The following is a 25,182-nucleotide window of genomic DNA, read 5'->3' on the forward strand; positions in this document are numbered from 1 at the left end:
CTGATGCAGATAAATCATAATTGGATAAATTAATCACCACAGTTGATGTTTTATCCCCTGATTGGTTGTCAGTGGGTTGGCGTTCTCGTGATAGTGAGGCTCCATTTTGAACTATATTGAGAACTTTAAAATGAATGTGCTGCAAGATCAATGTGAACAGTGGCTCCATTTGTTTTTGGTCACTTGGGGGTCCTTTTACAAAGGCATGCTAGCGTTTTTAGTGTACACTAAAGATTAGCGCATGCTAAGTGCTAGAGACGCCCATAGAAATATACAGGCGTCTCTAAAATAGCTCGTGCTTATTTTTAGTTTGCACTAAAAATGCTAGTGCACCTTTGTTAAAGGACCCCTTTGTATTTTGTTCATTTTTTAAATTTATTTTTATTTTTGGATATATGGTTGTGAGAATGAATTTCCCCTGACGAAGCTTTTCAAGTGAAACAGGAATCCTGTCTGGATTTCAAAGGTAGGCTAAGTAGTGCTTTTGAATTCGGTATTTATGTCTGCAATAGAGATTTATTTGCATCACATTCTTTGTATGGAGGTATGCACATGAAGGTTTCTGATGTTTTTGACATGATTGAAATGGAGTCTGTTGAGACATTAGCATCAATATATTTATGTCCATAGACAACTTCTAAGGTCTTTTTGTCAGGTTCTCAGGTTCAGAGCCCGCGGGGCTGGGCTCTGGAGCAAATGTGAGCCCTTGGGCTGCTGATGAGGAGCGAAAGCAGCACCGCCAAGCAAGCTGGAACACACGGACTGGAATCCCCCGGACTGGAGGACACAGGACTGGAACACTGGACTGCAACACTGGACTGGAACACACACCGGACCGGAACACACTGGACTGGAGTGCACCAGACTGGAGCACACTGGACTGGTCCGTACAGCTTCACCTGCACTTAGCCACTGCCCCCCAAGGGTTGAGCCCTTGGGTTTGAGTGGCCGGCAGGACTTACCGGATACCGGATGACACAGGGACCAGGACTGGAAACAGAAGTACTCCTAAATCCTAAACTGACCTAAGTGCTCCCAAGCCCTAAACCAGCAGAAGTGTTCCTAACAGTAAACTAACAAAAGGACTTCCTAAACCCTATACTAACAGGAGTGCCCCCAGGCACTAAGCTAACAAGAATGCCCCTAGGCACTAAACTAACAGGAGTGCCCCTCACAGCACCAAAAGGGAAAGCAGGGGAGCCACAATGAAAAAGCAGGGAAGCTAAACACATAAGCCAAAAAGTGCTACCAAAGCACCAGATCCAACCGTGCTTCTAAAGCACCAAACACAAACAGCAAAGACTGCAATGCTCCCAACAGCACAAACACCAGAAGTACTTCTAACAGCCAAAGCTGCAGTGTTCCTAACAACACCAAACCCTGAAGTACTTCTATCAGCAACAGAGCTTCCAAAGCTCTACACACATCAATGCTTCCAAAGCAACAAGAGGGAAAAGCAGGGGAACCACAAGGGAAAAGCAGGAAAGCTAAACACACAGTCACCAGTGCACACTGCACTAACACTAACCTGGACCTTTAGCAAAAGCATGCAGGGAAACTAGACACAAAGTCAGAAGTGCACACTGCACCACCCTACCTAAAGCAAACGTTGCAAAGGCCCCAAAGGGAAGAACACCACTTCCTTATCAAGGCCCTCCCAGATTATGTCACACTCCCTAGAGCCAGGCACACTGAAACCCCGAGAGGCCCAACCCACACCAATGCAGCACCGTGAAGCTCTTGAAGCCAGTACACCCAAAGAGAGGTAGAGCTAACTCAGTCCACACACACAGCTGTAGTAAAGTGAAACAATTAGAGTCGTGCTGCTGGAAGCTGCCAGCATAGAGAGAGAGAGCTAGCTCAGAAAGGACAGACAAAAGAAACAGAAGCCAGCTAAGAAGCTGACCCCCAGGAAAAAGGTAAGTTTGAGAGGGGTTCTGACCACGATCATAACACTTTTCCTCCGTTTCTATATATATATTTTTTCACAGTTTTTACTCATTCAATTATCGTTGTGAGTGTGTTACTGATTAGTTTTCTATGAGACCCTGTTTTTGATTATATAAATGTAATAGAACATAAAGCAATAAACTTTTCTTACGAATGCTACAGCACCAAATTGTACTTGAATAGGGAGTTCATATAGGACTTTTGGGAGAAAAAAGTCACATTAATTTGCTGGAGTTATGAACCAATGAATGCCCTGAAGCTCTTCAAAACCTGCTACTGCTAATGCAGGTACCCTGCCTAATGTTCTTTGCTTTTTTCTACTTCTCCTTACTTCTTTCAGACCAAATTGTATTGTCGTCATTAATGAGTCAAAGCGAGCCACCTCATTCTTCAGTTCGTTTCCTAGATACATGCACAATATTTCTTGCTGATCCATTAGAAACTGATATTTTTATTTGTGTTCATCATCATCCTGATTTTCTGCCATTTGATTTTGTATCCCTTGTATTCTCCGGCTCTGCCTAAAGTCTTTGTGTGCCACTTGAACCTGTTCTTTCCCGTATGACCCATTTAAGGTAATTTCAGCCCTTTTGTGAGTCTTGTTCACATTTCAAATGTCAACTCTGATTTCTATTTCCAGCTTTATAACATCACTAAAATGTATTCCTCATTTATGTTTAGTACTTGTTATTTACTTATGCAGTTTACATCTCCATACTAATTACTACAACAATCTACTTGGTGGACTGTCTGATTCTTTGCTACAGTCCATTCCTGACCAGAGGAAAAAGGTTTTGCTTTTGAAGTCTAGTCAAAATTGTGTTGTTAGTCCAATAAAAAGATATCTTATGTCTCTTTTGTTTGTTTTATTTTTTATTATCTTTATGCAGAGGTAATTATCCAGGAACCAATCTAAATATCTCGATATTCAGCATAGGTATCAGGGTTACAGCCCTGTGCAGAATAGCTATGTATAAAAACCTGCCATGGGCTGAATATTTTATTTATTTGTTACATTTGTATCCCACATTTTCACACATATTTGTAGGCTCAATGTGGCTTACATAGTACCGGAGGGCGTTTGCCGGCTCCGGTGAGAACAAATACAAAGTAGTCATGTGGTAGGATAAAGTTCATGTGGCGCAGTCACAATTATGGAATCGTACAACGGAAGAGTTGAGTTATGTCCATTACGTTCTTTAGTTTTGTTGTGTCGCAGAGATCAGGCATTTAGGTTGGATCGGCAGGGTATGCCTTTTTGAATAGGTTAGTTTTTAGTGATTTTCAGAAGTTTAGGTGGTTGTGAGTCGTTTTCAAGGCTTTTGATAATGTGTTCCACAGTTGTGTGCTTATGTAGGAAAAGTTGGATGCGTAAGTTGATTTGTATTTGAGGCCTTTGCAGCTTGGGTAGTGCAGGTTTAGATATGTTCGTGTTGATTCTGATGTGTTTCTAGTTGGTAAGTCGATCAAGTCAGTCATGTAGATAATTTTGTGAACCAGAGTGCAGATTTTGAAGGCAAATGCGTTCTTTGATTAGGAGCCAGTATAGTTTTTCGAGGAGGGGTTTTGCGCTTTCATATCACGTTTTTCCAAATATAAGCCTAGCTGCCGTGTTCTGAGCAGTCTGAAGCTTCTTTAAGGTCTGTTCCTTGCATCCCGCATAAATTCCATTGCAGTAGTCTAAGTGGCTTAGTACCATTGATTGTACCAGGCACCACAGGAAGAATTGTTTCAAGCGTTTGAGTTTCCACATTGAGTGGAACATTTTCTTTGTTGTGGATGCCACTTGGCTCTCTAGCATTAAGTTATGGTCTATTGTAACACCGAGAATTTTCAGGCTGTCTGAGATAGGAAGGGGTGTTGATAGTTGTGGGGTTATCTGTGCTGTGTTGGGATGAGAGGATGAGACAATGTGTTTTTTCTTTATTGAGTTTTAGCTGAAATGCATTTGCCCATAAGTCCATGATGTTTAAGCTGAGTTTGATTTCGTTGGTGATTTCAGTCAGTTTGGATTTGTACGGAATGTATATTATGACATTGTCTGCATATATGAAAGAGTTAAGGCCTAGGGTGGATAAGGACTTGGCTGGTGGGGTCATCATTAGGTTGAAGAGGATAGGTGATAGCGGTGATCCTTGTGGAACTCCACAGTCTGCCTTTCACGGTGATGATATGCTAGAGTTTGATTTTACTTGGTATGTTCTTGTAGTTAGGAAGCCCTTGATCTAGTTAAGTTCAGGATTGGTGGAAATATACTTATCTAATAATCTTATTAATATATTGTGATTTACCATGTCGAATGCACTAGACATGTCGAATTGGAGGAGAAGGATGTTTTTGCCTATTGCTATTTCCTGCTTCAGTTTGGCTAGGAGAGTGAGTAGTACTGTTTCAGTGCTGTGGAGGGGGTGAAAACCTGACTGTGATTTGTGTAATATTGAGAATTTGTTTATATAATTTGTAAGTTGTTTGGTTACCATGCTTTCCATCAGTTTGACTACTAACGCGATTAATGCTACTGGACGGTAGTTAGTGATTTCATTTGTTTTTTTCTTGGTGTCTTTTGGTATCGGGGTGAGTAAGATATTTCCATTTTCCTTGGGGAAGAGACCCTGCTGAAGCATGTAATTTAGGTGGGATGTGAGGTCTTCTATGAAGCGGTCAGGGGTGGATTTCATTAGGTAGATGGGGCAGATATCTAGTTTACAGTGAGTGTTGGAGAACCTGCTAATCGCCTGGGTAACTGTTTCGACGGTAAGGAGGGCGAAGTTTAGCCAAGTCCGGTCAGCCGGGTATACTCCAGTGGTGGGGTCCAACTCATTAAGGAAGTGATCGATGTCAGTGGTGGCTTGAGGTAACGTATTGCGTAGGTTTATAATTTTTTCATTGAAATACTTAGCAAGCTCATCTGCCGATGGGATGTCTATATTTGTTGTAGTGACTGAGTTGGTGTCTAGGAGTTTGTTCACAAGTTGGTATAATTTCTTTGTGTCTTTGTAATCTGTCCCTATTTTAGTTTTAAGATCTTTTGGTCTGCCTTATTGCGTATTTGTATTTTCTTTGTATTTGTTTCCATGTGTTGAGTGTGTGTTCATCTTTTGTTTTTCTCCATTCTCATTCAAGTTTCCTGGAGTGTGTTTTTAGTTTTTTCAGTTCATCGTTGAACCATGGTATCGAGTTATGCCTGCGTGAGGTTCTTGTTCGTAAGGGTGCTATTTCATCTAGTATACTTTTGCATCTTTTGTCCCATTCTATGAGGTAGTATATGCAGTCTGTTGTTGAATATTACCATTATGGTTTTTATTTGTTTAGGACATTGACACTGAGCAACTCAACTTTTGTCAAGACAGATCTCCATGCTGTCAGTGTGATCATAATATCTCTTGCCAATCTCAGAAGAAATTTGCAGGCCTGCAACATAATGTGTGCTCGTATATTCACTTCTCATTGTTGCCATAATAGTCTTATCAGAATTCAAATCTTGAAAACTTTGCCTACTTGCCCTTGTGTTTTATATCTGTAATTAAAAAAAAAGGATAAAAGACAAAATAGAGTTCACTGTATCAAGAAAACATGGTTTATGTGCTATTGTCTATTCTTGTTCTGTCTTTTTCCTGTTTCATTTTAAGATAGTCCTTAGCTAGTGTGATTCCCATTGTGTCTTTTTTTTTCTCAGAGAGACACAGTGAAATTATTTAGCTGTATTTGTTCTCTGACAGCAACAGTTTACAGACAACCAGCCGTCCATTTTGGGACTTATTGCTTTACTTTACTTATCCATTTCTTATATTCCACCTACGCCAATACTAATTCGAAATGGATTTCAAAAAGATAAATCATAGACATTAATTCTGGGATATACAGAATACAGTCAGTTTACATCCACACAACTAAACTAACAGCAATTAGACTAACTTATTTGGAAGCAAATATTTTGGAAACAAAATTGCCTTAATCAGTTTGTGAAAACTAACATAATTATACATTTGTTCCACAGACTTGGGCAATAAATTCCATAACTTAGCTGTGCAATAGGAAAATAGCATGGAAATGCTCTCTTAGATTTAACACCCTTGCAGGATGGAAACATTCATTTTAATTGGTTGCGAGTTCCAAATTTAGAATGGAAAAATTTGATGAGTCGATATAAATAGGGTGGAGCTAGTCCATGGGTGATTTTAAATCTACAACAATATAATTTAAAATCAATCCTGGCTTCCACCACCAGCAACCAGTGTAATTGACTGTACCAAAGTGTAACTCTGTCAAACTTGTTCAATGAGCAGATCAATCACAGAGCAGTATTTTGCACAGTATGTAGTTTCCTTAATACATTTTTCGAACAGTCCAAATAGATGATATTGCAGTAATCTAATTTTGACAAGATTGATACCTACACTACCAATCTAAATCAGTCCTGATGGAAATATTTATGAATTCTGAGATTACACATTAACCAAAACCAACTTTTTACAAGTTGATTTACCTGCAACTCCATTGTTAACTTTTGTTCTAATGTGATATCCATAATCTTCAATGATGATTCTAGCTTATAAGACATTAATTACCACAAATTTATGCTCTTGAATTGAATCTTTTGTAGCCCCAATAAGAAGAAATTTTGTTTTATCACTATTCAATTTCAAATGAGCATTAGCCATCAAAGAGATGCAACTCTCAATACCTACCCTAATATATTAGAAAAACTTGGAATTAACACAGTAATATTGTCAACATGTATAAACACTAAAAGTCCTGCGTTTTCTGGTTTAACATCTGGAGAAGACATAAGAATATTAAATAAAATTAGACAAAGAGGACATCCTTGTTTGTTTCTCAGCTATACTAATAGTTACACAAGCTGGCATTTGGGTCAGCAGCATACAGAAACACAGCCATGCATGCACAAAAACTCTAGGAAACTTTCAATTTTTATATATTTATTTAAAATTTATTTTCCACAGTATTGCAAATGTTCTAGACGGGTTACATTCCATCACATACATAATAAGATAAAACAAATTCAATCCAAACAATAACTAAATACTATGTAACATTAAACAGGATCACCACATAATAATCAGTCAATAATTCTTCCATCTCTTGACATCTTGGCCTCTTGTATATAGCCTTCCTCTAAATTTTATAGCCTCTGCATTATTTTAACAGGAGCAGTCAAATTCCTTCATATGCTTGTAAAAATAAAAACATTTTAAGCTCTTTTGAACTCACCCAAAGTTTTTCTCCCTTTCAATCTTGGGGCAGTGAATTCCAAGCTAGGGGTCCAGCAATATAAAATATATAGCACCACTGAGCGCTGCTGTTAGGAAATAAAAAATTTCAGGTAAATAGTTTAATTTTATAAAAGTAACACAATCTCTGCTTTTTGTGATTTGTAATATATAGAGAAGTGGTGACATAAAATATTTTGCATTGGTTTGATCATTTTTAAATAAAGAAGACCGTAGTGGATACTAAACACTATCCAGTTCAGTTCCCAGATATCAGTCTTGTGAGGTTGTAAGGTATAGAGATCATATTCACAGCCTTCAAGTAAATAATCCCAGAAGTCCATTACTGACTAATCAGAGTGAATGTAGATTACATTGGTAGAAGATCTCAACTTCTGTCTTCAGATTGTTGAAGATGGTGATGAAAATGGAGCGGGGGGGGGGGGGAATGTTCATCTGCCTCAGTCTCTCATACATTTTGACTTCATAGTAGAGACTAGGGTAAAACAAGTTGCTGCTGGTTTACAAGAGTTGAAGAACATCAGCTAGCTGTATAAAATGCAAATATATGGATGCTTCGGCCAATATGTCAGTACCCTTTGGCTTTGTCATTACATCATAAATGACTTCACAACCAGTTTCTTATGACATTATCTGTCAATTTTGTGAAATATTGATATCTTGAAACATGTTCCCTGTTATTTTGAACACCAGTGAATCACAAATCATATTACAGATGGTTTTCTGTTAAATCATATGATAATTATGTCTACCATAATATCATATATTTGTGGCATTGGTATTCTTAAAAGTGAGCATTTATGAGGATGATGGGTTCTTTTCTCATTGTGTATTATTTTCAATCTTCCCACTTCAGATCACTTCCTTCTGCTTATTTGTATGCATGTTCAAAGAAAATAATATCCTGTACCAGTTAGTATGCCCAATGTTATGAAAACCTGTCATGTGATGTATAAATGGAAAACGATTATAACCTATGTTCTGTGCACATATGAGATAACATAAAAAACTTATTGGGATGCTTAACTGGATAGATCTATCCTTCTCACACCCAGATCATTGTATCCTTTAATAATAATAGTAGTGTATCTTTTGCATTAGTTCCTTGTCAAGCCTGAGGTACAATTCAAGATTTATACCCTTGTGTTTAGGTTTATGAGAGGGAATGGTAGAGCTACCAATTCCAGGAGGGATACTTTTGTCCAGTCCGGTTTTTGACCTTACATCACAAAGCAGTTTGCGATTTGAATCTACCCATTGAAATAAATGCTGCAGCTCTCATAGGGGTCCTTTTATGAAGCTGCAGCAGAAGGGGGGCTCTTAGCCTAGATTTGAAGACCGCCAAAGATGGAGCTTGATGTACCGGCTCAGGGAGTCTATTCCAGGCATATGGTGCAGCAAAATAAAGGAACGGAGTCTGGAGTTAGCAGTGGAGGAGAAGGATGCAGATAAGAGAGATTTACCCAGTGAACGGAGTTCCCAGAGAGGAATGTAGAGAGAGATGAGAGTGGAGAAATACTGAGGAGCTGCAGAGTGAATGCACTTGTAAGTCAATAAGAGGAGTTTGAACTGTATGTGGAAATGGATATGGAGACAGTGAAGTGACTTGAGGAGAGGGCTAATATGAGCATAGCGACACTGGCAGAATATGTCATGCAGCAGAATTTCAAACAGATTAAAGAGGAGAGAGGTGGCTACGTGGGAGACCTGTGAGAGAAGCAAGTTGCAATAGTCTAAGCGAGAGGTGATATGAGTGTGGATAAGGTTTCTGGTAGTGTGTTCAGAAAGGAAAGGGCGAATTTTGGTGATGATATAGAGAAAGAAACGACAGGTTTTAGCAGTATGCTGAATACGTGCAGAGAAGGAGAGAGAGGAGTCGAAGATGACTCCAACATTATGAACTGATGAAACAGGGAGGATGAGAGTGTTATCCACAGAAATAGAGAATGGGGGACGAGCAGAGGTTGGTTTAGGGGGAAAGATAAGAAGCTCAGTCTTGGTCATGTTTAGTTTCAGATGGCGCTGAGACATCCAGGCAGCAATGTCAGACAGGCAGGCTGATACTTTGACCTGGATTCCTGCTGAGATTTCTGGTGTGGAGAGGTAGATCTGGGAGTCATCAGTGTAAAGGTGATACTGAAAATCATGGAATGAGATCAGAGTACCAAGGGAAGAAGTATAGATGGAGAAAAGAAGAGGTCCCAGGACAGATCCCTAAGGTACACCAGCTGATAGTGGGATAGAAGCGGAGGAGGATCCAACAGAGTATACACTAAAAGTACGATGGGAGGGATAAGAAGAAAACCAGGAAAGAACAGAACCCTGAAATCCAAGTGAGGACAGCATGAGTAGGCTGTGATCAACAGTGTCAAAAGCAGCAGATAGATTGAGAAGGATGAGGATAGAATAGAGACCTTTGGATCTGGCCAGGAACAGATCATTGGAGACTTTAGCAAGGACTCTTTCAGTTGAATGAAGAGGGCGAAAGCCAGATTGGAGTGGATCAAGAATAGCTTGAGATGAGAGAAAGTCAAGACGTCGGTGAACAGCTAAAGCTTTTACTATCATGGCTTCTTCATTGTGGATTATATTCTCTCCTGATATTGGTTTAAGACAAAACTAACTTTCTGTCAGGACAGTTAGGACAGATTTTTCCATATCTATAATATTTTGCATAGGCTGGATACTCGCGTTAAGGGCATGTGTAATTTAGTAAAAGCCGTTTATGTAGTGGTGTTGAGAGCCTGTTCATGGTTGAGTAATTTGCATTGGACAAAAGATCTGCCCTGCATTTGTCTTATGTATTCATTTTATTTTGTTGTTTGGGTTTTTTAGCTTCCTTTGCTTAGCACTTTGAGCAGCCTTTACTAAAGGTCAGAAAAGTAGTCTACAAATATTTTAATATAATAAAATGACAGATTACTTTATTTATAGTTCCAGAAATTATTGGGTGACAAATCAAATAAACCACACAGCTTTTAAAAGCAAAGAAATTAATTTTTCATACTTGTCTCCATCTCTCATAAATTATTGAAGCCATATTCTAAAATTTTGAACATTGAGAGGGATTAATATTAAGATTGTCGTGACTAAATTTCTGAAGAAAAATTGGTTTTATGGACCTCAGAAAACTAATGTGACATATCATTGCTTTGGGGCATTAAGAGTCGTGCTCAGAAGGGGGGAGTGCATGGCTTCTAATGCCAACATAATGTGAAAGTTTTGCTTGCTGGTGCAGTAAAGGGAGTGGAAATGAGACTTGATATATCACCTTTCTGTGCTTACAATCAAGTCGGTTTACTTATTATATATAGGTACTTATTTTGTACCTGGGGCAATGGAGGATTAAGTGACTTGCCCAGAGTCACAAGGAGCTGCAGTGAGAATCGAACTCAGGTTCTCAGGCTGCTGCACTAACCACTAGGCTACTCCTCCATAAGCTAATTGTATGCATATTTGACATGCACAGAACCTGTGCACTGTTCAGAGTGAGCACACCAGATGCATGCATGCCAAGGGCAACTAGTACTGTGCACATGTCTGAGCAAAATGAAAAGGGCTGACACATATTTGTATGTATTGCTGGAATGTTATTCTGCAAGTAAATAGCATCACTAAAATTATGTGTGTATAAAATTAACATATTGATATTTATGTGTAGAACAACTTTTCATTACATATGTAAGATAATACCTTTTCTGCTTGGACCCGTGTGCAGAACCGTCACTTCCTGGTCTGTTTTAAAAAGTTGTGGGCACTGTTATGCTTGCAGTGAACTGAAGAAATAGGAATAAATCCCTAGGTTCTATATAGTGTGACTTAAGTTGTGCGTGCAAATCCAGTCATATTCTTGATTTGCACTCACATCTTAATTAGTTAAGCCAGTCAGCGCCAATAATTGCCACTAATTGGCATTAATTAGAATTTACATGCAGAACTGTCTAAGCGTATTCTATAACTTGATGCACGTAAATTGAAAGTCACATAGTTGAAAAGGGGGCGTGGAATGGGCAGGTCATGATCATTTCTAAAATCTATACACGTTGTTATAAAATATACCCAGTCTGCGCATAATTTAGGCATCGACATTTACTTCAAGTTTTACTTGGTGTAACTGCCTGCAACTAAATTTAGTCTCACAGATGGGTGCTTGACATATTCTATAAACTGAGCAAAAATTTAGGCTTATTCTTTAAAGTACGCCTAAGTTTAGGAATACTTTATAGAATACGCCTAGATGTAGCTAATAGCTTCATTAACATTCATTTTAATATGCTGTGCACTGGTGTCCTACACACAGAGTAGTGCAGTTCTCTGGATTGTGCGTTCATAACATTGCTTGCAGACATAATACTAGCCCCATGCCAACATCAGTGTATGCTTTCTGCATTGGGCCCTTTGTTATTATCTAGTCCAATTTGTTGAGCTTCCCAAAGACAAGATTTAATTTTTAAAATGCTTCTCCCACTGACACAACATGGGAGAAACCCTCAAAGCCCTTTTGATAACAGGACCTTTTAATCTATACTATCCTGTCATATCTGATTTTTTTCTATCATTTCCTATGAAGATTCCAATGTGGTGTGTAATGTGCAATTAATTTTAATTTGTAAACTACTGATCATTGCTACTTAAATTCTAGATTAACTGGTGTTACTTTACTCAAAGATTCAAAGTTCACCTTCCAAATTCATGTTTTTAACTTCTTTGTTAAATTAGAAAGCAGAAATGACCATTATTAATGATAAACAACGCAGTCTGATTTCTGTATATTTTAATGCATAAGACCTGTTCCAGAAAGCAAAGAGCCACTGAGATACCTTGGCACTCATTTTCAAAGCATATAGACTTCTGAAAAAGCCAAAATAGACATCCATGTGCTTGAAACGTCCAAATCCCAATTTGGCAGAATAGGGATGTCCAACGCTGCAATATGCCTAGATAGCAAGGGGGCATGTTCTGGGCGTATTTGGGGTGAGACTATGGAGGGCCTGATAAAGTAAAATTACAGCTATGAAGGAAAGGAACTGTGGGGCACTTTTACTAAGCTGCATAGGCGCCTACGAGCGCCCAACACGTGTAAATTTGAAGTTACCGCCTGCTACCGCAAGGCCGAAGAGGTAATTTCATTTTTTTCCCCGCGCCCGCTATGTGAGCTGGAAAATAATTTTTATTTTCCTGCATTCGGTGGAAACTGGGCAGTAATTGTCATTCTAGGCATGTAGACGATTAACACATGGTTACCGTGCGAGACCTTACCACTAAGGCTGGCGGTAAGTTCTCTGACTCAAAATGGATGCATGCCAACTTGTGTTGACTTTCGTGTTGGTAAGTTGGTTAAGGTTGTCATATAGGCTGGTACTTATCCATAGCTTATTTTGTAAACTAGGGTGCTGTAGGTACTTCTATGTCATATAATCACCCAATAGCAATTTTTCTGGACTCGTTTGCTCAGGAATATGGCAGTACCTATTTGGCCCTTAGGTTCCGCTGACTGGCTGCACCAATGAAAGGAAAAATGCCCCAAATGGGAATATATTATTTATTATAGATATAAAAATACCAATATGCAAATGCAAAACAAGTTACAAAAATATATATGTGCACTACAAAAATCTAGATCATCACTAAGAGGTAAAGATATCTGATATTTAACTAGATAAATAAAACTATTAGTATGAGACATATATAACTAATTTATCTTGTGCAAATTATCACTTAGCAGCTAATTATACTGACCACAAATCCTGATATTTTGAGTGGGATCCTTTGGTATAGGCGTCAAAAGTATACCACTCAAGGAAGTCGGATATTTCCCGTGTTGAAACAAATAAGACAAAGAGGACTGTAGCCAAACTATAAATTCCGAAGGAGCTGATTTATACAAATAAAAAGGGCAGATGTCCAAGGCCCTACGATAGCAGTGGGGGGGCCATTTTTCCCGCAGACCAGGGCTCTTTTTTTCTGCAGCAGGTAAAAGCCCCCCCCCCAATGAAAGAACTCGAACTGCATGGCCATGTAGCGGGCAACCCTTATCATTGTGGTGGCAATAAGGGCTCCTGCGCTAACCTGGCAGCACGCGGTAATACCCGATTACCACCGGGTTATTGCCATGTAAGCCATTTCCAGGGGTATTATTTTACCCTGGAAATGGAGCATGCTCAGGACGGGACTACCACCGGCGGCCACATTGGGCGGTAGTTCTAATTTGACACGCGTTGTATGCACATAGGCGCCTACGCATTTTAGTAAAAGGGCCCCTTAGCTTCTTTTTTCTATTATGGTTTTGTTTTATATTTATTTGTATTACAATTTGTAACATGCTTCAGGCTTTTGGTGAGGTGTGATGTCAAGTTTTTGTAAAATAAATGCCTTTTACAAAAATTAACACTTTTTGTTATATACTTTCTCTAAACACCCACTCCTTGCTACAGCTTGAGATAGAATGTGGGTATACGGTTAGTAATTATTTCTATTCTGTGTAAGAATAACGAAGACTTGGAAAGCAAGTTTTAGCATTTCACTATAAAATATTTCACATTTAGTAGCCTAATCACCCTCATCACTGTTACCCTTGAGGTTAAACTTTGAATTTTAATATGTGACTTGAAACAATGACCTTGTTAATATTCCTAGCCTTTAGCCAGTAATTTATGTACTCTGAAATCATCTTAAAAAGATAGATATAGTTAACTTATATGTAAGTCTCATATAAACATGCGCTTCATGTCTGGTTCTGATTTAACATTGATAATGAAATGCATACTGGCTCCTAGCTGTAAAATAAATCCTCACATTAGAGAACTATCCTTCCTTTAACAATGACCTTCAAAGATTCTGTTAAATGCCAGTGTCAGTTGTCCAGACACTCTACTGAGACTTGTTGAAGCAGCTCAGTTGACCTCAATAGTGATTCTTAATGTAAAATGGCTGCAGCAACTGACCCAAATGACCTTTTTCCTGGAACAGGAAAGATAATAAGCAAGTGTAAAGACAGGAAGAGCATAACTTAGTTTAAAGGCATCTGTGGTTTATTGTTAGGTTTCTACTAGTATCCATTTAAATATTTTGATACTATGTATATTGTTTCTATTTTGTGTAAGCCATTTGGCAGTCACTTAGCCTTACACTAGCAGGGTTTAATAATTTTTTGTCTCTTTGTTCTGTGTTTGTGTTAACTCGACATAAACAGAATTTTTAGTGCACTATCCTGCTTATAATCGAAAGAGAAAAACGCCTATATTGCGACCCAAATCGGGAAATGGGCGTCTTTCTCCCGTGGGCGCCCAAATCGGTATAATCGAAAGCCAATTTTGGGCATTTCCAACTGCAATCCGTCGCAGAAACGGGTAAAGTTGACGGGGGGTGTCGGAGGCGTGGTGAAGGTGGAACTGGGGCGTCGTTATCGGCCGAGGAGAGATGGGAGTCTTTAGCTGATAATCGAAATAAAAGCGTTTTTACCGCAATTTTGGGTCACTTTTTTTGGACCCTTTTTTTCACGAACAGGTCCCAAAAAAGTGCCCCAGCTGACCAGATGATCACTGGAGGGAATCGGGGATGACCTCCCCGGACTCCCCCAGTGGTCACTAACCCCCTCCCACAAAAGAAAAAACACTTTAAAAACTTTTTTTCCAGCCTCTATGCCAGCCTCAAATGCTGTACCCACCTCCATGACAGCAGAATGTGTTCTATCCTGTGACAGCCTTTCCCTGGTTCTGCTGTGGCTCTCAGGTGAGTGTGACACCTTTTCTGTTATGCGCACTGCAGAGTCACATCAGCAATGCATTGTGGTGGGTGTAGGGTATTGGGCTCCGTGATTCCACTAGCTTGTGGCAAATGCTCACGATGTTGGTAGTTGGTAGGCTCTACTCCCATGGTGCTTTTCCCCCTGCTTACTGGGTCAGAGTGTGTGCCCTGTTTTGTTTCCGGTAGTCCATGAGGTAGTGGCCATTTTTGTAAGCCAGTTTTAGATCCCTTTCACATGTTAGCCACATTACAGAACTTAGTTCTTACCTTGAATGTGGCTGAAAGAGGGCATTGTACACCATTCTGCCAGCTCGGACCTACTGCTAATCTCAGTACCAGCGAGACTCGTTGCCAGTGGGGCACAACCTCTGATCTACAGTTAACTGTGAGTAAGCATGCTTATTCCAATAAAGGACGTTTTCGGAGAGATTAGTCTTCAGGTGTCAACTGGTGTACCAGCAACAAGTCCTAGAGGCCTGCGTGTATGCAGGTCCCTGGAGCACTTTTAGTGGGTACCGCAGTGCACTTCAGCCAGGTGGACCCAGGCCCATCCCCCCCCCTACCTGTAACACTTGTGCTGGTAAATGGGAGGTCTCCAAAACACACTGTACCCACATGTAGATGCCCCTTCACCCCTAAGAGCTATGGTAGTGTTGTACATTTGTGGGTAGTGGGTTTTGGGGGAGGGGGGTTGGGTGCTCAGCACCCGTGGTAAGGGAGCTATGCATGTGGGAGCGTTATCTGAAGTCCACCGCACTGACCTCTAGGGTGCCCAGCTGGTGTCCTGGCATATCAGGGGGGCGAGTGTACTACGAATCGTGGCCCCTCCCATGACCAAATGGCTCGGATTAGGACGTTTTGAGCTGGGCGTTTTTAGTTTCCATTATCGCTAAAAAAAAGATACACCCTGCTCAAAAACTTCTATTTTTTCGAAAATACGTTCTGTACCGCCTCTTCACATACCTGTTTTCGGACATAGACGCCCATGGAGATAGGGGTTCGCGTTCGATTATGCCCCTCCACGTATTATTGTGTGAATTTTATAATGTGACCAAATACAAAGAATCAAATTGAAATTCTTTCAGCTAGTAAGATCCACTTGCCTGATTCCCAGGAGCATTTTGATGTCTGCAGTTGTTTTTTTTTTTTTTAACTAGCTGTTTCATATCAGCAGGGAAGCTGGCTTCTGTGCTTATGAAACCAAATTTTTAAATTTGTTCACTTCAATTTGGCTTGCTGTGAAATATTTCCTATTCCCACTATATAGAAATACTAGTTCATTTTCATGGCCAGTATCACAGGGTGCAACTTCAGGTGTTGTACCTTAGGGCTACGCAAGTTCAGTAAATGGTACATAGTAAAAATGTAATATTTGATGAAAAATATGAAGAGCTTGGTTCACCCAAAATCTGAATTTTGAAAAATTTGATGTCATAAAGATAATTGCCAATTTTGATGAATAAAAGTGAATTTCCTGTTTAAAAATATGGCTTTGGGGCCTTGTATAAATAAAATTTAAACATATTTAACTTTTCCATTCGCTCGGATTTGGCTTTGTCAACTTTGTTACAGGATGCCTTGGGTGATACATTGTCAGTTTTGATACAGTATGCATGGAACCTTGCTTTCTCTGGGGATAAGCAGGATGGCAAGTGCTCACAGATGGGTGATATTATTTGGCTGAGCCCACACAGAGAAGCTTCCTCAGCTTTAGGTAATTCTAGCAGCTTTTAAGAAGCACCTTTAGGCACAGAATTCTACTAAGTAAGGCCTATCACTGGAAAAAGTTTTTGATCAAGACAGCACATCACCAGCCTCATCTCACATGCCTCCCCTTATTCCTCCATAAATAAAGCAGTTTGTACATTCTTATGGAATACTGAACTACCTGTTTCATCCCTCACAGCTTGGAGCACAGATTCCACCAAGTAAGGCCTATCATTGAGAGAATTTTTGATCAAGGCAACACCAGCCTGATCTCAGCAATGTGTGGAATTTTCAACAGTATATATTCCATTTATTAGAGAAATAGGAGTAATTTTGCCAGATATTAAGAGAGATTTGAATATGTTGGAACATTGGGCTTTATTGTTTAAATTGAAACTCAGCAGAGATTAGATTAAGTTTCTAGTATCGAGCAGCAGTTTTAAATCATCTGCTACTAAAAGGTTTCACAGTAAATGAAACAACATTTGCTGGAGAAATAGTTCAAAATACTGGGTATGATAGGGGTGTCCAACCTCAGCCCTTCACAGAAGGCAAAAGTAGAGACTAATAGACGATTCACCACTGGAGACGTGAGTCCAACAGTCTTTATTATATCAAAGATAACGACCCGACACAGGCCGTGTTTCGACGCTAAAAAAGCGTCTGCATCAGGGGTCAATAAATACACCAAGTAGTGAATGCAAAACGAGGAGTCCTACTTGTATGTGTGTTGTCCACTCACTAAACACATAGCACTAAACAGAAAATGCTGTGATTCGTCATCGTAGAGAACTTTTCCTGTTCTATATTTTGGATTTTGGCAACCTCAGCCCTTGCCAGGTCGGATTTTCAGAATTTTCATAATGAATATTCATGAGATCTATTTGCATACAGTGGAAGCAGTGCATGCAGATAGATCTCATGCATATTCATTGGGGAAATCCTAAAAACCTGACTGTACTCAAGGACTGAGGTTGGACACCCCTAGTTTAGGGCATTATAGAGACAGGAGAATATGTTCCATTTTTGCACTTGAAGCATTTCAGGTAATTGTACAGGTTTTTCATTTTAACACGTTTGGACTACTGTAATATGGTATACGCTGGTTGCCACAAATATTACAGAACACTGCAATATACCTCATTTGGCAGATGTCAAGGTTTGACAAAGCTTTGCCCTTACTGGGTAAATTATGTTGGTTGCCCATAAAGGCTAGGGTGATATTCAAAATTTGCACAACTGTACTTCTGATTTTGCATGGACAAGCTTCTGAATATATCACGCTTAGTCAACATTTTATTTAAAAATAGTGACACTTCATCTAAACATTTTTTTAATACTTCAATAAGGTTAGGTATAAGAGAGCGTTTCTACATCTTTTATACTCCTGGCTATGAGGAATTACCTAACTGATTAATGCAAGAAGGCCTACTCTCTGCCCCCCAGACATGCCTCCTCCAATAAAAATTTGAAAATATTTTTTAGCATGCAGTTAGCATGCACTGATTTGAAACTTACTGCAGGATGACTGAATGCGTCTCGCTGTAAGCCCACTTTAAGTTGCGGTAAGCTTAAAAGGGCCCCTAACTAACCGCTCAGGTGTTTGTCAATGGGTGATATGTCAAATATAATTTGAAATTAGAGCTGTCTATCTATGGGAGTATTTTTGTTTGTTTGTTTTTGAAGTTTTTAAATATTTTCTAAGCATACAGAAAATAAACATAATGGAGTTTACATTTAAAAAATCACAAGGAAAATTAACCATTAATATCAAACCACCATCAAGACCCCGTTAAGAGAGAAGTAGCAAATTGAAAAGTAAATATCATAATATAGAATTGTCTCATCTATGGGAGTATATTTTTACCTTTGACTCTAACAAGGGCGGACTGAGAGTGATCTGGGCCCCCACACCCCACTGCACTGCTGCCCCTCTACCACCACAGCTGCTGCCACCATCCCATATACCACAGTACCCCGATCCTCAGTGGGCCCTTCCTGGTCCTACCTTTAAGGGCCCTGGTGGTCCAGTGTTGTTTCGGAAAAATTGAAAACCAGCGCATGCCTATTTACGGCCTGAGCCCTTAATGCCACCCATTCATCTAGCAGTAAGGGCTCATGCGCTACACGCACGGTGACCGGTCGGCATGCACCAACTGTTGATTAATGCTGGAAATGCTGCACACAGTAGGAAATAAAAAATAGTTTGTCCCAGCGATATAAGCGTGTGCCACATCTGAAATTACTGCCAAGAGGGCGTGCTGGTGGTAATCTCATTTTGGCACACGCTGCACATGCATAGACTCTACAGCGCCTTTGTAAAAAGACCCCTTAATTAGGGAAATGATGGAGGAACCTTGGGCAGAAACACAGGATTTCCTCCATGTCCTCAACTCCCAAGAAAGCTATAACAGCACCCATTGCCGTTGATAATAAACTAGCTAAAGCAAATTTCATAGAAATAATGCTCATGCAGAATGGAAATATATCAACATAAATTGTTTAAAATGTAGTTATTGAAAAATAGCAAATGTTTGTATCCAAGTCAGTTCATTTAGGATACAAATAATTGAAGAACACTTAGTCCATTAACAGCAGTTTTGAGAAGAAAAGGAATCAGCTTTTGGACTGAGTGAGTCTTGCATACATTATTCAACACAAAGTCATTAAAATACCATGGACTGAGTGAGATTTGGCAGAGGAATAATATAGTAAATGAATATTGCCTTGATGAACGAAATTAATCGCAGAACTCAAAACTGACAAAAAATAGAATGAGTGAGTTTTGGAAAAGTGCACTTCAATTGCAAGCAAGAGTTTATATAAGGGATCAAGTTTAAGATTCTTCATTGAAGCTGGACACAGCTATTCAATCTGAGAATGCCTGTGAAACTGAAAGATTATGAGCTGGTTCATGTGAAACTTGGGAGCATCAAATTTGCAGACATATTTGTTGTTATGGAATATGAAGTTTGTAGATAAGAATTTATTGTGGGGGGGGGGGGGGAGAGAAATGTCCTTGAGTAGTGCCTCTACATAGTGTACAAACGTTTTCTTGAGATTTCTTGTGAAATATAGACATGCAGAGAATGTGGCATAATAGTAATCAGATCTATATAGAAAGGTTACAAAGCCAGTATCTAACATCCTATTTCTAGGAAAATGTATAGAACAGTCTGTTCAACTCAGCGATTGACTACAAGAGAGAAACTGGCTAGATCCATGTCAGTCTGGATGCAGACCCAGTTATGGAACAGAAATGGTCTTTATAGCTCTACTAGATGCTCTTCACATAAACTGAGACAGGGGTTTTGCTTTGGTGTTAGTACTGCTAGATTTCTCAGCAACTTTTTTTTATTGAACTAACTTAATACATTTTTTGATTAGCTTTCAAACGTAACCCTTCTTCTTCAGATGAGAAATAAGCAAATGTTGATAATTAACAGCATGTAGAAGTGAAACACCGAAGCATTCCAATGAGAGTTTCACAGGAAGAGGGGGAAGTGGGTAAGGTGAGAAATAGGGGGAAGCTGGGTGGATGAGAGACGGGGGGAGAGATGCATGGTAGATAAGAGGGTGACAAAGCAGTAGAATTTTATGGTTTATAATGGGCTAGAAAAAATGTATCGTTAGTCCAATAAAAAAAGTATCATCTTATTTTCTTTTCTATGTTTTGTTTTATTTCTATTTATTACCTTAAAAAGTGGACTAACACAGCTACCACATCACTCTGCTCAGCAGATTTTGACACTGTGGATCACAATATCATGCTAGAATGACTAGCAGAAACAGGTATCAATGGAACAGTACTTGCTTGGTTCACATGCTATCAGAAAAGCAACAGTCCATACTTTTTGGTAGCACTTCATCATCACCATGGGCCATGATCTTGGGGTACTACACTGATCGATACTATTTCGTTCAATATATACCAGAAACCACTAGCCAAAACTGATTTGGTCAATGTACACTCAGTTCTACATATATACAGATGACGTGAATCTACTCATACTCATTGAACCTGACTTACCCACAGTCCTCAACAAACTGACTACCTGTTTAACATCAATTCAAGAATGGGCTAAAAACAAAAAACTGTGCCTGAACCCAAGTAAAACAGAGCTTCTATAGGTCCCTAATACAAGTGGGCACATACCTAGGGTTTCCATATGGCTCCAGAAAAAGGAGGACAGATTGAGCCAGTCTATGTTTTACTTCCATTGCTTTCAATGGAAGCAAAAACTGGAGTGGATCAATGTGTCCTCCTTTTTCTGGAGCCATATGGTAACCCTACACGTACCTGACATCAAAATATCATTTGGGAAATATGAATTCCCCCTTAAATCACAAGTCAGGAGCCATGGAATACAGTTAGATTCAACACTTACTCTGATCCCTCAAATCCAAGCAACCTTCAAGAGCTGCCTCTCTCATTTGTGACAACTACACTGCCTCTCTTCTTACATTGAGAAGGCAAGCATGGTCTCAGTGGTGTATGCATCTGACTAGAAAGGGGTCTGCACCAGCTCCAATTCATTCAGAATGCTGCAGCAAGACTAATAAAAGGTTGTAAGCAATGTGATCACATCACACCATTTTTGCAAAAACTTCACTGGTTACCAGCACAATACAGGGCTAAATTTTAAAACTCTGTCTGATCTTCAAGGCTTTTAAAGGAAATGGCCCAGAGTACTTGTAGAACAGGATCTCCCTCTACACACCTCTAAGGTCACTAAGGTCCTCCCAAGAAGTATCTCTAAGCAAACCCTCTAGATGTGATACGTGCTTACTAAGCCGCGCTGTAGGCGTGCTAACTTTTTAGTGTGCGCTAATGATAGAGACACCTATTATATTCCTATGGATGTGTCTATTAGCGCATGCTAATTTTTAGCATGTGCTAAAAAGTTTGCGCACCTACAGTGTGGCTTAGTAAACAGGGCCCTTATTTTGTAGGCAGTAAGGGCTCACACAGTAATTCTGCACTAACTGATTAATGCAGGAAGGCCTACTCTCTGCCCCCCAGACATGCCTCCTCCAAGAAAAATTTAAAAATATTTTTTAGCATGCTCTGATTTGAAACTTACTGCAGGATGACTGAATGCATCTCGCAGTAAGCCCACTTTAAGTTGCGGTAAGCTTGAAAGGGCCCCTAAGTAACCGCTCAGGTGTTTGTCAATGGGTGATATGTCAAATACAATTTGAAATTAGAGCTGTTTATTTATGGGAGTATGTTTTTTTTTGTTTTTGAAGTTTTTAAATATTTTCTAAGCATACAGAAAATAAACATAATGGAGTTTACATTTAAAAAATCACAAGGAAAATTAACCATTAATATCAAACCACCATCAAGATCCCGTTAAGAGAGAAGTAGCAAATTGAAAAAGTAAATATCATAATATAGAATTGTCTTGTCTATGGGAGTATATTTTTATGTTATAAGCAGTGTGAGAATGTTAATCTATCTAAACTAACTGCTTGAGGTGTCATCAAGATGCAGGGAAATCCTTGATTCCATACAAGGGCAACCACAACTTTGCAGGTGGGGGGAAGAGGGGTTGATGGTTGGGAGGCGAAGATAGTGGAGGGCAGACTTATAGGATCTGTGCCAGAGCCGGTGATGGAAGGCAGGACTGGTGGTTGGGAGGCGGGGAATCCTGCTGAGCAGACTTATACGGTCTGTGCCCTGAAAAGACAGGTATAAATCAAGGTAAGGTATACACATATGAATTTATCTTGTTGGGCAGACTGGATGGACCATGCAGGTCTTTTTCTGCCGTCATCTACTATGTTACATGGAAAGAAAAGTGCTGTAGAGTAATTGAGGAATATGCTTTAGCAAAATCTTATTTTGTTTTACATCTTTTTAAAAATGTCTAATGAAGAAAGCATTAAAATAGTATTTTGGGAAGCAAACAAACATCTTTAATGAAAATGAATTAACAGATTTTTTTTGTATCCTATTTTCTTGTAATAGGCAAGGCATTGACATTTCTTCTGCTGCAGCCTCCAAGCCCTAAACTTCCTCCTCACAGTACCATTCGCAGAACTGCCATTGATCTGATTGGTCGTGGTTTTACAGTCTGGGAGCCTTATATGGATGTGTCGGCTGTATTGATGGGGCTTTTGGAGCTCTGTGCTGATGCTGAAAAGCAACTTGCTCAGTATGTACACTATCAGTTAATGCTTCTTTTGTATTTGTAGCATGCGTAGCAGCTGGACTTACACTTTCAGGGAATAATTTTATACAGAATTTTCAAAAGGTAAACCCTGTTTGATGTATTAGAAAAGGCTTTTTTATTATTGTGCAACTACAATGTGCATAAAAAAGATGTATGATGACGAGAAGGCAACTATTTTTAAATGATGTGTCTGGGAGCATAGTTAGGATGGAACTCAACCAGAGTTACAAATTATGCATATTCCTTGGATTCTCTATAGCACGCCGAAATCCAAGCATATTCTATAACAATGCGTGCAGCTTAATTGACTTAACAATGCAATCAGCATTGTTAACAGCACTTAACAAACAATAATGAGCACTAATTGGCAATAATTACAGTTTATGCGCACAACTCCCTAAGTATGTTTTGTAATATACTGTGCCTAAATTTTAATGCACACAGGAAATAAGGGACGTGGTTTTGGGCAGGGAAATTGGCGTTTCATGGGCATTCCAAAATTTCCTTGCGTTGTTATAGAATATGGCTCTCTGCGCCTAAATCTATGTGCCGGGATTTAAGCCATGTTTTCATTGGTTTAAATGGATGCACGTAGTTTTAGGCACTAGGATATCGACTAAGCATGTTCTATATACCGCACCTAAATCTAGGCGCCGCTTATAGAATACATTTAGTTGGAAATGTTTTCCACACAGATTTTTAAGCACCATATATAGAATCTGACCCATAGGGCTAGATTCTATATAGGGAGCCTAAAAAATCTACACAGTAAAAATAATACGCCTAGGCGTAGTCTGTAAAGTACGCCTAAATTTTATAGAATAGGGTTAAATTTCCACGCAGTATATAGAATACGCTGAGCACCATTCCATGTTTTACTTGGCATAAATCCCAACACCTATGTTAGGCACAGAGCGGGTGTATTCTATAATAATGTGCATAGATTTTAGAAAAGCTCATTCCTCACCCATAACCACGGCACGGCTTGGAATTTACGCACAAAACGTTACAGAATATGCTTAGCGAGTTGTGTGCATAAATCATAATTAAAGCCTGTTACTGTTGAAAATTGCTTGTTAACATCTGACAGCTCTGTTTAGCTAGTTAACCAATTAAGTTACACGCACTGTTATAGAATACGCTTCGGTTTCCGTGACGAAATTAAGGTGCGATATATAGAATTTGGGGGGTAATTCATAAAATACATACCTACATATATACTTTAAATGTATGTCTATACCTGCTGCTGAGCAGGAGTTAAAAGTATGGGAGTGTAGCCACGATATCTGTTGCATTTGTGAGGCTATTTTTTATAGACACATAGGGACCTATTTTGCTTCCAGCTAGGTGAACTGTTATAAAATTAGAGATTCACCCAAGGCGGCATAAAGCAGGTACAGTTTAACATAAAACTTACAATTTTGTTAGCAGCATAACAATAGTAAAAATGACCAAATGTAAACATAAACGCAATAAATGAGGTAAAGTTGAGAGCAGCATATTTAAACCTAATAATAGGACTACCATGAAACAGTATCAAAAATATACAAACTTAAGGCACTGAAGTTCAAATAACAGAGGTATATTACTAATGAAACATCTAGTAAGCACTAGGGCTGTATTTCTGAAGTGGACTGTGTAAGGCTGTTTGTAGCTATTCTGCATGCTGTTTTAGATTCTTGTAAATTTTCAGTTTGTATTTCTTATCTTTTCATTACTTTTTATTTTTTAATTTTTAGGACTGCATTTCGCTTAAAATTTTTAATCACGATTAGTTACATGATTAATCTCGCAATTAACGATATTTGTTTGTTTTTGTTCCCACTGCAGCTTCTTGAGACTCTGGACAGATAAGGGTTAAGGGCCCCTTTTACCAAGCTGCAGCAAAAGGGGGCCTGTGCATGTTTTTGACGCGCTCCGAGGCCCCCCTTTTACTGCAGCGGGTAAAGAATAGGTCTTTCTTTTTTTGAGGAAATGGCCACATGGCAAGTGAATCACTTGCCGTGTGGCCATTTCGGGGAGGTGGGGAAGAGAGCCCTTACCACCACCCATTGAAGTGGCAGCAAGGGCTCCCATGCTAACCTGGCAGTAACCGGGCAGTGCTTGACACTCTGCGATTACTTCCTGGGGTGGGAACTACCACCGGGCTGCTGCGGTAGCCCGGCGTTACTTTCTTTTTAGTAAGCGGTAAGCTCGTGTTGGGCTTACCGCCACTTTGTAAAAGGGGCCCTAAGTGATTTGCCCAGAGTAACAAGGAGCTGCAGTGGGAACAAAAATAAATACCTTTAATTGTGATTAAAATTGTAATCGAATTGCAGCCCTAATAAGCATGCGCTAGAACATTCAAA

At 39.4% G+C, this 25,182-nt stretch overlaps 1 protein-coding gene across 3 annotated transcripts in view; it reads left to right on the forward strand.

Annotated features, from left to right (window-relative positions):
* Positions 1 to 25,182, forward strand: part of WDR7 (WD repeat domain 7) — a 754,216-nt gene that overhangs the window by 519,553 nt on the left and 209,481 nt on the right. For all 3 annotated transcript variants that reach the window (XM_030192974.1, XM_030192976.1, XM_030192975.1), the window contains one exon: positions 22,630 to 22,816. In XM_030192974.1, coding sequence (XP_030048834.1) covers positions 22,630 to 22,816 — 187 coding nt within the window. The remainder of the gene's footprint in view (positions 1 to 22,629; positions 22,817 to 25,182) is intronic.

This window comes from Microcaecilia unicolor, chromosome 2, assembly GCF_901765095.1.
Source record: "Microcaecilia unicolor chromosome 2, aMicUni1.1, whole genome shotgun sequence".
Lineage (NCBI taxonomy): Eukaryota > Metazoa > Chordata > Amphibia > Gymnophiona > Siphonopidae > Microcaecilia > Microcaecilia unicolor.